The sequence below is a fragment of the Oppia nitens genome, unplaced genomic scaffold (genome assembly GCF_028296485.1).
Source record: "Oppia nitens isolate AA-2021 unplaced genomic scaffold, nextdenovo-longstitch-racon4-pilon3 scaffold11_pilon_pilon_pilon, whole genome shotgun sequence".
Taxonomy (NCBI): Eukaryota; Metazoa; Arthropoda; class Arachnida; order Sarcoptiformes; family Oppiidae; genus Oppia; species Oppia nitens.
This window is the reverse complement of record NW_026533190.1, coordinates 1379836-1393355: the sequence shown is the minus strand read 5'-3', so window position 1 is coordinate 1393355 and position 13520 is coordinate 1379836. Positions and strand designations below refer to the sequence as shown.

The 13520-nt window shown below is 32.0% G+C and overlaps 4 protein-coding genes across 5 annotated transcripts; all 4 read right to left on the bottom strand.

The window, feature by feature from the left end:
- Positions 1–1383: 1383 nt before the first annotated feature.
- On the bottom strand, positions 1384–3151 carry LOC128952145 (uncharacterized). Of its 2 annotated transcripts, none has more exons than XM_054297489.1 (3): positions 3069–3151; positions 2263–2913; positions 1384–2199 (listed from the first exon to the last, which is right to left on the bottom strand). In XM_054297489.1, the coding sequence occupies exons 1-3, from the start codon at positions 3112–3114 to the stop codon at positions 1511–1513; spliced, it is 1386 nt and encodes a 461-aa protein (XP_054153464.1). In that variant the 5' UTR covers positions 3115–3151; the 3' UTR covers positions 1384–1510. The 2 variants fall into 2 exon arrangements, with proteins under 2 accessions (XP_054153464.1, XP_054153472.1); XM_054297497.1 differs by having other exon boundaries at positions 1385–2199; positions 2269–2913.
- A 528-nt stretch (positions 3152–3679) lies between these two features.
- Positions 3680–4440, bottom strand: LOC128952583 (ctenidin-1-like). The gene is made up of 2 exons (XM_054298003.1): positions 4277–4440; positions 3680–4090 (listed from the first exon to the last, which is right to left on the bottom strand). Exons 1-2 carry the CDS (start codon positions 4326–4328, stop codon positions 3759–3761), a joined length of 384 nt encoding a protein of 127 aa, XP_054153978.1. The 5' UTR covers positions 4329–4440; the 3' UTR covers positions 3680–3758.
- Positions 4441–5322: 882 nt separating this feature from the next.
- Positions 5323–9170, bottom strand: LOC128954350 (uncharacterized). The gene is made up of 3 exons (XM_054299928.1): positions 8941–9170; positions 5604–8752; positions 5323–5492 (listed from the first exon to the last, which is right to left on the bottom strand). Exons 1-3 carry the CDS (start codon positions 8984–8986, stop codon positions 5364–5366), a joined length of 3324 nt encoding a protein of 1107 aa, XP_054155903.1. The 5' UTR covers positions 8987–9170; the 3' UTR covers positions 5323–5363.
- A 1193-nt stretch (positions 9171–10363) lies between these two features.
- Positions 10364–13044, bottom strand: LOC128951912 (probable cyclin-dependent serine/threonine-protein kinase DDB_G0292550). Its single transcript, XM_054297216.1, has 2 exons — positions 12925–13044; positions 10364–12774 (listed from the first exon to the last, which is right to left on the bottom strand). The coding sequence occupies exons 1-2, from the start codon at positions 12968–12970 to the stop codon at positions 10457–10459; spliced, it is 2364 nt and encodes a 787-aa protein (XP_054153191.1). The 5' UTR covers positions 12971–13044; the 3' UTR covers positions 10364–10456.
- Between the last annotated feature and the right edge of the window lie 476 nt (positions 13045–13520).

Here is a 13520-nt window from a genome sequence, read left to right as displayed (position 1 = left end):
ATGTGTGTGTGTGTGTGTAGGTGTTTGTGTGTATGTATGACTGTGTAGGTGTTTGTGTGTATGTATGAGTGTTTAAGTGTGTGTGTGTGTATCACCAGCACTGGTATCAATTAATTTTTTTGGTTACCATTTTTGACTTTATTGCTACCAGTATTAGCAGTTGCAGTTGGTTTTGTAGTTACTAAATAAAATTTAAAAAAAAATTAATAAAATAAAACTAAAATTTAAGTTAAATATTATTATAAATATAATTTGTATTATTGATATATATATATATATAATATAATATAATTTACCACTGATTTTGACTTTTTGCTTATTATTGGGTGCTTTGGTTACACCACCAGCACTTGTTGGTGTCGTTATTGTAATCACTGAACAAAAATAATAGATAATATCATTTAATTATTTTTATTTTGTTGATATATATATATATATATATATATATTTAAATAGGTTTATATATATATTATTATATTACATTATATATTCTGTAAATATATATAAATTAAATTAAATAAAAAATAAATTATTTATGAATTAAAATGTATATTATTATTTTTTTTTAATTACCAAACAATGTGATAACAATAACAACAGTTACACATAATTTAAACATTTATTTTTGTTGTTGTTTTTTAAATAATTAATTTTCAATAAATAAATGTAATTGTATTACTGATCTATATAATAATAAAATAATAATAATAATAATAATATTAAAAAAATATTTTCTCTATTTATATCATTATTATTATTTATTTATTATTATTATTTACTATTTATAATATGGCTAACTGTTAATTAATTTATATTAAAAATTTTTCAAATATAATGCTATTAAATTAATAAAAATATATTTAAACATTTTTTTTTGTAAAAAATATAACACTAATTATTTTTTTAAAATAAAATTATAACCAAGATATAGATTATTTAAAAAAAATAAAAATAATTATTACAAATATTTTATATAATCAAGCATCATTTAAAAAAGTTTATAAAAATATGTTTATGTAATTTATTGTTTATACTAATGCATACCATTAATTAATTATTATAATTACAAAAAAAAACTTATTTATAATTATTATTACATCTATAAAAATAAAACAATTGATTAGATTTATCAACAAAAATTATTTTTTATTTAAATATTTATAAATTGAAAAAAAATAATATACAGGGTTACACCTACTACTACTACTACTTAATTTATTAATTTAAAAAAAAATAATTATATATTAATTATAAAATTATTTATTATTAATATTTTAATTCATTTTATAAACTAAATTATATGATATTTTTTTATAACAATTAACAACAAAACAAACAAAACAATTAGCTATTTATTTATTTAATAGGACTATCCTATCAAAAAATACATCATAAAACCTATATATATATACCGTATATATACTGTATATATATACTGTTATACTGTTTGTATATATATACGATACAATAGGAACCGGCGGGTTGGAGGTGAAGGGGGGGGGGTTAGGGGTTAGCCGAAAGCCCCACCTCCATCACCCCAGGCGCCAAACCAACCGCCACCATCTTCTTGGTTGCCTTTTCTAGCGTTTTTTACATACTCTCCCCTATCGTTTAGTACGTATTTCGGTATCTTTTTCTTCTTTCGTCTCTTTCGTCTCTCCTCTTCTTCATCGTCGTCGTCGTCGTCGTCGTTGAGAGACGAATACGATTTGATACCATTAGGAGCGTAACCGCCGCCACCACCACCTACTCCTACACCTCCATATCCACCGCCGCCACCACCATATCCTCCCATTCCTTGTTGTTGTCCACTATTGATGTTTGGCGATGGACCACGAGCGCCGGCACCACCACCACCACCACCACCACCACCTCTAATGGGAAGTGCTGGCGGCTGAGGATAGCCACCACCACCGCCAGCTTTACTACCTTTAGCCTTACCACCACCACCAGGAGCAGCAGCAGCAGCGGCAGCGGGAGGGGCAGTATCATCGCTACCACCAGCGGCCGCCTTAAGCCTATCATATTCTTGTTTAGTAATCTTATTGCCGTCGCCGTCAAAGTAGGTCTTCAGCGGCTCTTTTTTACGTTTATTATACTCCTGTTCGCTCAGTGGCTGTCCCTTTGAGTCGTAATAGTAGCGCAATTGATTGCCATACTTTCCGACAACACCCGCACCCGCACCACCAGCACCGGCATCTATATTATTACGATATATTATTAGTTATATTATAGATTAGTTGGGAAAGTCATATATATAACTATAACTGTTTTTCGTCGGTTTCTGTTGTTGTTGTTGTTGTTGTTGTTGTCCATCATTGCCGCCGATACCGTCGAGTGCCGAATAACTTCTAATACCGTTGTCCTGATATCCTCGTCTACCGCCTCTACCGCCACCGCCATAACCGCCGCCTCCCAATCTATTTTGACCAAATCTCTGGCCTCGGCCGCCAAAATCATCGCCCATTCCCTGTCCTCGACCTCCGTGACCTCCATAACCACCGCCACCACCGAATCGACCGGCGCCTCCTCCTCCATATCCTCGTCCTCTACCGGCTCCACCACCGCCGCCACCAAAATTGCCGCCAAGAGATGAATAACTTTTAATACCGTCGCCATAGTCGTCATAGTCTTGACCTCCTCCTCCTCCTCCTCCTCTTCTTCGTCTTCCTCCTCCTCCTCCTCCACCACCACCACCTCCTCGATGACCATTAAATCTCCCGCCACCGCGGCCTTGTTGTGTTAGACCATAACCACCATTTCGGCGACCTTGGCCACCCATTCCTCCTCCTCCTCCACCGCCGCCGCGACCGTAACCTCCATTATTGCTGGTTCTTCTAAACGGAAATTGTTTTTGTCTAACACTACCGCCACCGCCACCGCCGCCGAAGTCATTGTAAGCATTGATAAAAACTATTTTTTAATTGGTTTAAAATTTTGAATAATTAAATTAGTTTTTTTGTTTGTTTATTGAATAGTAATTTTAATAATTTTTAAAAAAATAATAATTATTAACTTATTATCTAATTATTATTATTATTATTATTATTATTGAATAAATACATTACCAATTAATGTGATAAATGTTATTAGAAATAAACAATAGTGTGACATGTTTTTATTTAAATTTATTAAAAAAAAATTGTAATTACATTATATATTTTTTTTATTAATTAATTAATTAGTTTATTATTTGATGTTTAATTAATTTTAAAAATTAATGTCCGATTTTTTTTGTGTAAAACTAAAATGTCTGTACAGTTAAATGCAAATGTGTTTTATTTTTGCAAATGTAGGAAATTTTTTGTTTGTATAATTAATTAAATAAAAATTTTATAAAATGGGCGATAAAAATGATTTCTCTCTCTCTCTCTCTCTCTCTCTCTCTCTCTCTCTCTCTCTCTCTCTCTATCCCTTAAAAAAAATTATCGACTATTATATTTAAATAACTGGTATATCATAAAAACATCTATCAATATATATATATATTACATATAGTATATACCGATATCTATAACTATAAATTTATTAATATATTAGATTAAAGATAACAACAACAAAAATTATTTAAAAAACAATTTATTTAAAAATATAGTTTTAAAATAAACAATTTTTATTTTATTTTTTTGATAACTCATTAACCAAAAAAAATTAATAAATAAAATTAACTAATAAATTACTATAATAATACACATAATAATAATAATTAATTTAGGTATATTATTATTTATTTTTTCAATAGGATATCATCAAACAAGTTAACCATAATTGTTGACCACAGGAACTGTACCATAAACTGGTTGGACGCCAACAACCGGTTGGACGCCAACAGCCGGTTGGACGCCAACAGCCGGTTGGACGCCAACAGCCGGTTGGACGCCTAAAACAGGCTGAACGCCATAGACGGGTACATAACCGCCGCTAACATAACCGGCGCCGCCGCCGCCATAATATCCGCCTTCATAACCGCCGTAATAACCGCCACCGTATCCGCCGCCACCATATCCGCCGCCACCCCAATAGCCGCCACCTCTATGGCCACGGCCTCGTCCTCCTCGATGACCATCGCCGTAGTGGACACTGATTATCACTGGATATTAATTTAAAAGAAAAAATATATACAATTATTTTGTTTGTTAGTTATTTATAATTATTATATTTTTTTAAAAAAATAATTCAATAAATAATATATTAATAGTAATTATATAGATTTTTTTTAATTGTTAGTATAACTACTATAGTATTATTTATTATTTAATATTATTATTATTATTACCAATTAATATGACATATAGTGTTATGGGTAACAAACAAAATTTTGTTGACATTTTTACTCCCTATTAGTAGTATTTATAATTAATTTATTTAAAATGTTTTATATATTTTTTTTATGATGTAGTTTTTACTAATAATGTTTAAAAAAAATTTTTGATTTTGAAAAATTTCAAATATGTTTTATAAATATTTATTTTTTAAATTAACAAAATTATTGATTTAATTTTATTTTTTGTTGTATATGTACTGTATATACATCTATAATATTTAGCATTAACTATAACTATGTTTTAGTTATATCTATTATGTATATATACAGGTATATAATAAATTGAATTATTTTTAGCCAATCAAAGTCACTGTTTGTGTGTAGGTGCTTAGTGGGGTGGTTTGGGTTATGGGTTGGATAGGTTAGGTTTAGGTTACAGGATGATTGGTAGCCCTACCCACTCATCCTAACCTACCTTTTCCTTGTGTTGACGTGTTGTGTGTGTGTGTCTATCTGTCTGTCTGTGTGTTTAAATTAATACTGTCCACACACACACACACACACACACACACACACACACACACACACACACACACACACACACACACACACACACACACACACACACACACACACACACACACACACACACACACACACACACACACACACACACACACACACACACACACACACACACACAATCAAAATGGTCATTCAAAAAGTGGCCAGTTAGCTAAATAGTATAAGTTATGTATACTTATTTTTCTATACATATATATACGTTTTGATATAACAATACATTTTAAATAATTTTAATAATTACTACATTTTCTACATACATATACATTATTATTATTTGTTGTTTAATTAATTTTTTTTAAGTATTGATAAAACAATATTTTTTATTTAGTTTCCAGTTGTTAATAAAAAAAAAATACAAATAATATACAAATAAAATTAATAACAATTAGTTTAATTAATTAATTAATTGAATCAAATATTCTACAATATATTTGGGTATATATTGAGGAATTTTTTTTTTTATTCAAATACTATTTATATATATATATATTTATTTAATATACTATTTTTTTTGTTAATAATTGTTCGCTTGAATTATGCTGGAACTGATTGTTTGCTTAGATACCTGTCCATTAGGTGCACTGGGATTTGGATTGACTCCCTGGCCACAATCAGGTGCTTGGGTTATACCATCGCTGGCTACCTATTGATGTTATGAACAAAATGTTTTAAATTATTACTATTACTATCAATATTATGATAGTATATCACATATTTTTTTGTTGTTGATCTACTGTTCCCATCGAAAACTTACCAAAGTACTAGCAGCTACCGGTGCCCGATTGGGTCCATTAGCGTCAAATAATTGGTTCAATAGATTTAGGATTTTTTTGATTTCAGCACCCACAGGTCCCGGTGCATTACCAAATAGTTGATTCAATAGGCGTACCGTACGCTTGATGTTACGGTTCAATGATCCGGGTCGATATTTTGGCGATGATAATGCTACTGCTGCTGATGATGATGCTGATGATACCGGTGCCTGATTGAATAGTTGATTCAATAGACTCAATATTTTTCTGATATCAGCACCCATAGGTCCCGGTGCATTACCAAATAGTTGATTCAATAGACGTACAGTACGCTTGATGTTACGTTTCAATGATCCGGGTCGATATTTTGATGTTGATAATGCTGCTGATGATACCGGTGCCTTATTGAATAGTTGATTCAATAGATTTAGGATTTTTTTAATTTCAGCACCCATTGGTCCCGGTGCATTTGCAAATAATTTATTCAATAGACGTACAGTACGCTTGATGTTACGTTTTAATGATCCGGGTCGATATTTTGGTGTTGATAATGCTGACGCTACCGGTGCCTTATTAAATAGTTGGTTCAATAGGGCTATAATTTTTTTGATATCACCACCCATTGGTCCCGGTGCATTTTTAAATAATTTATTCAATAAAACAATTGTACGCTTGATGTTACGTTTCAATGATCCGGGTCGATATTTTGGCGATGATAATGCTGCTACCGGTGCTTTATTGAATTGTTGATTCAATAGGCCTATAATTTTTTTGATATCAGCACCCATAGGTCCCGGTGCATTTTCAAATAGCTTATTCAATAGACCTATAATACGTCTAATGTTACGTTTCAATGATCCGGGTCGATATTTAGGCGTTGATAATGCTGGTGCTGCTGATGATACCGGTGCCTGATTGAATATTTGATTCAATAGACTTATAATTTTTTTGATATCAGCACCAATAGGTCCCGGTGCATTTGCAAACAATTGATTCAATAGCTTTATTGTACGCTTGATGTTACGTTTCAATGATCCGGGTCGATATTGTGGCGATGATAATGCTACTCCTGCTGATGCTACCGGTGCCTTATTGTATAGTTGATTCAATAGGCCTATAATTTTTTTGATATCAGCACCCATAGATCCCGGTGCATTTTCAAATAACTGATTCAATTGACCTATAATATGTTTTATGTTATCTTTGAATGATCCGGGTCGATATTTAAGCGTTGATAATACTGGTGCTGATGATGATGCCGGTTCATTATTGACTAGTTGATTCAATAGTCCAACAATTTTTCTGATATCAGCACCCAATGGTCCCGGTGCATTTCCGAATAGTTGATTCAATAGACGTACAGTACGCTTAATGTTACGGCCCAATGATCCGGGTCGATAGGTTGTCACCAGTGTCGGTGACTGACTATTGGGCACACCATTAAATAGTTGATTCAGTAGCCTGAATAGACGTTTAAGGTTACGACCCAATGATCCAGGTGCCGATCCCTGATTGGATTTACCATTCAATAATTGGTTTAGCAGCCTAAATGTACGTTTAAGATTGCGACCCAGTGATCCAGGTGCCTGTCCCTGATTTTTTCCACCATTCAATAACTGATTCAGTAACCTGAATGTTCGTTTAAGATTACGACCCAGTGATCCAGGTGCCGATCCCTGTTTGGACCCGCCATTCAATAGTTGATTCAGTAGCCTAAATGTACGTTTAAGGTTACGACCCAATGATCCTGGTGCCTGTTTGCCGGATCTACCATTCAATAGTTGATTCAATAGCCTGAAGGTACGCTTAAGGTTACGACCCAGTGATCCAGGTGCCGATCCCTGTTTGGACCCGCTATTTAGTAATTGATTCAATAGCCTGAATGTACGTTTAAGATTACGACCCAGAGATCCTGGTCTCGGTGTTTGTTTGCCGGAGGATCTACCGTTCAATAGCTGATTCAATAGTCTGAATATACGTTTAAGATTACGGCCCAATGATCCTGGTCTAGGTACCGGTGCCTTTTTGCCGGATCCACTATTCAATAGTTGATTCAGTAGCCTGAATATACGTTTAAGATTACGACCCAATGACCCAGGTGCTAGTTGACTACTATCATCTGCCGGTCGATTAAATAGTCTATTGAATAGTTTTCTACTGTTCCTAGTGTTTCGTGATCGGCGCCGTGTTGTTATTATGGATACAGGTGCATTGTTTCCACTACCAGCAGGTCTACTGATGGATACACTAGATCCCTGTCCAGCAGCAGCAGCAGGTACATTGGTTTGTACATTAGATCCCTGTCCATTAGCAGCAGCAGCAGGTACATTGGTTTGTACATTAGATCCCTGTCCATTAGCAGCAGCAGCAGGTACATTGGTTTGTACATTAGATCCCTGTCCATTAGCAGCAGCAGCAGGTACATTGGTTTGTACATTAGATCCCTGTCCATTAGCAGCAGCAGCAGGTACATTGGTTTGTACATTAGATTCCTGTCCATTAGCAGCAGCAGCAGGTACATTGGTTTGTACATTAGATCCCTGTCCATTAGCAGCAGCAGCAGGTACATTGGTTTGTACATTAGATCCCTGTCCATTAGCAGCAGCAGCAGGTACATTGGTTTGTACATTAGATCCCTGTCCATTAGCAGCAGCAGCAGGTACATTGGTTGCTAAATTAGACCCATGTCCAGCAGCAGGTGCATTATTAGTTAAACTAGATACCTGTCCAAAAGCAGCATCAACAGGTACATTGGTTGCTAAATTAGACCCATGTCCAGCAGCAGGTGCATTATTAGTTAAACTAGATACCTGTCCAACAGCAGCAGCAGCAGTAGGCACACTAGTAGTTAAGTTAGATACCTGTCCAACAGCAGCAGCAGCAGCAGCAACAGGTGCACTAGTAGTTAAATTAGATCCCTGTTCAACAGCAGCTGTAGCATTGGCCAACTGTCCATTTGTGGTACTATTGTTGTTGTTGTTGTTGTTGTTTAGATTGCTGGCCAATGATCCCGATTGTGGACTATCTACCGGTGCCGCCGCCACCGCCGCTACACTGCTATTATTATTGATAGTATTATTATTATCATTATTATTGAAAACTTGATTTTTTTCTCCTAAAGTATCACTAATCACACCATTTGTTTTGATTACTAAAACAATAACAAAAAATAATAATAAAATAAATTGTGTTTTTAAAAAAAAATAACTTAGATTTTGAAAAAAGTAATTATAATTATAATTTATAACTTAAAACATAAAATTATTAATTAAAGTAAAACTATATATAGATATATAAATTTATTTATTTATAAAAATTAGATAATTTTAAGTATATTACCAAACAATGTGATTATAGTTATGAAAAATATGTTAAATTTAAACATATTTTTTTTTGGTTTGTTTGTTAATCAATCAGTCAATTGGTATTATTATTATTATTATTATTATTATTGTCTATCGGCTCTCTCTCTCTATATAATACTAATATAAAACAAAAAATATAAGTATTATTACAAAAAAAATGAAAGAAAAACCTAATTAACTAAAACATTAGTAATCTTTCATTTTATTTTTATTATTATTGATTTAATTAATTTTTTTTTAAAAAGTTATATCGTCATAGAAAATATAAAAAATTCAATATTTAATTTCAGTTATAAATTTATATAAAAAAAAATCAAATGTTTTTTATAAAAAATATATTTTTTAAGATAATAATTTTTTAATAACTATATACTAATTTTTATTATTAATAATTATAAAAAATTATATTAACTATAATTTTATTCAAATAATTATCAAAATTAAATCTAAATATTTGTTTTGCTTAAGATTGATAAATCAATTTTAATTTTTAACAAAATAGAAAAAAATAAATATTTTACACTAAACACATATAATCTATTATTTAGTTATTAGTAAAATAAAAATATTTTTTTAAAACTATTTTAGGTTATTATACACACATATATTAGGTTAAAATACACACACAAAAAATCATCAAATATTTATAAAAAGAAATTAATTAATTAATGAAAAAAACCTATAAATAATTAACTAAAAAAATAAGTTATTTTTAAAAGATATATGAAATATGTTTTTTATTAAAAATGTAAACTTAAACGGTGGCGACAATGCTTAGATTTAAAAAAATAATTAATCTAAAATTATAAATTTATTTAAAAAAAACAATAATAATTAAATATGTTATTTGTTTGTTTATTTTGATTTTTTTTATATAATTAACTTGTCACTTTTTTTTATAAAAAATAAAATCTAATGTAAAGTTAATAAGATAATTTTTTAATCAATAGCCGCTATCATTGCTACCATTATTTAAGACACAGTTGCAAATATGGCTAAAAAAAAGTTTTTAAAAAACACATGTATATTGTAATTAAATATATTTTAATATATATTTTTTTGTAAAATGGCAACTTTTTTAGAAATTAATTAATTACTAGTCTATAGTTATTTTTTTTAAAAATAAATATATATTAATAATTAATTATAAAATATTGAAACTACTAATTGATTAGCTATTTAATAGATGTATAAATTTGAATATATATAATATATTTGTTATTCAAAATAAAATATCATTTAAGTCTAACTAAAAATATTTCATGCATTTTTAAAAAAGTTTTTAACAGTAAAAGATAATTTATATTAATTTATTTATAATTTTCTTTAAAAAAAATAACAATTTAATTTATTGTAGTTTTTAAAAATAAGATAATGTTTATTGTAAATTAAATTCGGTTAAAATTTCATTATATAAAAAATTAGATTTTTTTKTGGAATTACTTATATTAATAGAAATATAGGAAAATTTAGCATTATCATTTTTTATTTCAATTGACTGCTTTGCTATTGGGTCCATTGGAAGTGGGTCCATTGTTACTTATTCCATTTGTAGTAGGTCCATTTGTATTGGGTCCACTTGTAGTGGGTCCATTTGTAGTGGGTCCATTTGTATTGGGTCCACTTGTAGTGGGTCCATTTGTAGTGGGTCCATTTGTATTGGGTCCACTTGTAGTGGGTCCATTTGTAGTGGGTCCATTTGTATTGGGTCCACTTGTAGTGGGCCCATTTGTAGTGGGTCCATTGGTAGTGGGTCCATTGTTACTCGGTTCATTTGTAGTGGGTCCATTGTTACTTGGTCCATTGGAAGTGGCTCCATTTGTATTGGGGCTATTGGTAGTGGGTCCATTGTTACTTGGTCCATTGGAAGTGGCTCCATTTGTATTGGGGCTATTGGTAGTGGGTCCATTGTTACTTGGTCCATTGTTACTTGGTCCATTTGTAGTGGGTCTATTGGTAGTGGGTCTATTGGTAGTGGGTCCATTTGTAGTGGGTCCATTTGTAGTGGGTCCATTTGTAGTGGGTCCATTGGTAGTGGGTCCATTGTTACTTGGTCCATTGGAAGTGGCTCCATTTGTAKTGGGKCTATTGGTAGTGGGTCCATTGTTACTTGGTCCATTTGTAGTGGGTCCATTGGTAGTGGGTCTATTGGTAGTGGGTCYATTKGTAGTGGGTCCATTGGTAGTGGGTCCATTGTTACTTGGTCCATTGTTACTTGGTCCATTTGTAGTGGGTCTATTGGTAGTGGGTCTATTGGTAGTGGGTCCATTTGTAGTGGGTCCATTTGTAGTGGGTCCATTTGTAGTGGGTCCATTGGTAGTGGGTCCATTGTTACTTGGTCCATTTGTAGTGGGTCTATTGGAAGTGGGTCCATTTGTAGTGGGTCTATTGGAAGTGGGTTCATTGGAAGTGGGTCCATTGGTGGTGGGTCCATTGGAAGTGGGTCCATTGGAAGTGGGTCCATTGGTAGTGCGTTTATTGGTAGTGGGTTCATTAGTACTGGGTCCATTATCAGTAGGGCCATTGTTTGTGGGTCCATTATTAGTAGGGCCATTGTAACTGGGGCCATTATCAATAGGGCCATTGTTTGTRGGTCCATTATTAGTAGGGCCATTGTWACTGGGGCCATTATCAATAGGGCCATTGTTTGTGGGTCCATTATTAGTAGGGCCATTGTAACTGGGGCCATTATCAATAGGGCCATTGTTTGTGGGTCCATTATTAGTAGGGCCATTGTAACTGGGGCCATTATCAATAGGGCCATTGTTTGTGGGTCCATTATTAGTAGGGCCATTGTAACTGGGGCCATTATCAATAGGGCCATTGTTTGTGGGTCCATTATTAGTAGGACCATTGTAACTGGGGCCATTATTAGTAGGGCCATTGTAACTGGGGCCATTATTAGTAGGGCCATTGTTTGTGGGTCCATTATTAGTAGGGCCATTGTAACTGGGGCCATTATCAATAGGGCCATTGTTTGTGGGTCCATTATTAGTAGGACCATTGTAACTGGGGCCATTATTAGTAGGGCCATTGTAACTGGGGCCATTATTAGTAGGGCCATTGTTTGTGGGTCCATTATTAGTAGGGCCATTGTAACTGGGGCCATTATATGTAGGTCCATTGTAACTGGGGCCATTATTATACCAATTGTTGTCATAGTTATTGTTATTTCCGCCATTGTTATAGCCGCCATTGTTATAGCCGCCATTGTTATAGCCGCCATTGTTATAGCCGCCATTGTTATTGCCGCCATAGATATTTCCACCACCATAATTATTATTATTATTCCAATTTTGATTAAACTGTCCTTGTTGATTGTTATTACGACCGCCACCTAATATCCTGCCGGCTGTATCCGCCAGACCGCCCATAGCACCCAAAAAAGTGCCMACTAATGAACCAATCGGATTGGCTACAGAGCTAACCAGGCCAGTGGCTGCTCTACCTAAATTGGGTCCCAGAAACCCGCCAACACTGTTACCAAAGCCATTAGCCACTCCCTGGCCAACATTTGAGCCAGCACCAAAACCTCTAAGCATACCGTTAAATATATTTTTTAATTTTCTATCTTTTTTGCCATCACTACCACCACCACGACTACCCGGTCGGCCATTTTTATCAGCTCCTGGTTGTTGTTGTTGTTGTTGATCATCACTTAAGATTTCCGCTAAATCTTTGATTAATTGTTTAAACTTTTTAGCCAAATCTAGTTCCTCTTCATAGTTGTTATAATTATTATTATTATTATTGAAAACTTGATTTCTTTCTCCTAAAGTACCACTAATCACACCATTTGTTTTGATTACTAAAATACAATCAATTAATTAAATTAGTAATTAAATTGTTAAATAGAAAAAGTTATTATAAATTATGATATTATATATTAAATTATAGATATTTTTTTTAAGTATTATAATATAGATATTAATTTTTAAGTATAATTATAATATATTACCAAACAATGTGATTATAGTTATGAAATATATGTATAATTTAGACATATTTTATTTGCTAACTATTGAGACAATTGGTATTATAGTTGATGTCTATAAACTCAATATACTGTATAATACAAAAAAAAWAAATRTTTCTATAATTAAAAATTCAAAATAAATCAAATCATTAATAATCATTCATTTTATTTATATTTTTATCATTGATTTAATTAATATTTTTTTTGCAAAAAAAAAGTTATATCGTCATAAGAAATAATTTTTTTATAAATTTTAATTAAAAATGTTAAAAAGTCAATGGCGGCAGCGGTGGCGACAATACTAATGCTAAGATTTTTAAAAAAAATAATAATTAAAAATAAATTATAAGTTTTTTTAAAAAATCGCAATAATAAGTAAATATGTAATTTGTTTATTTTGATTTTTATTTAAAAATTAACATCACATTTTTTTAATAAAGTAAAGTTAATATGATAATTTTTTAAAATAAATATCTAAGCCACTTATGATTATTTAAGACACGGTTTTAAATATGGCTAAAAAATGTTATAAACATTAATTTTTTTGCAAAATAATAACAAAAAATTTTCTAGAAAAA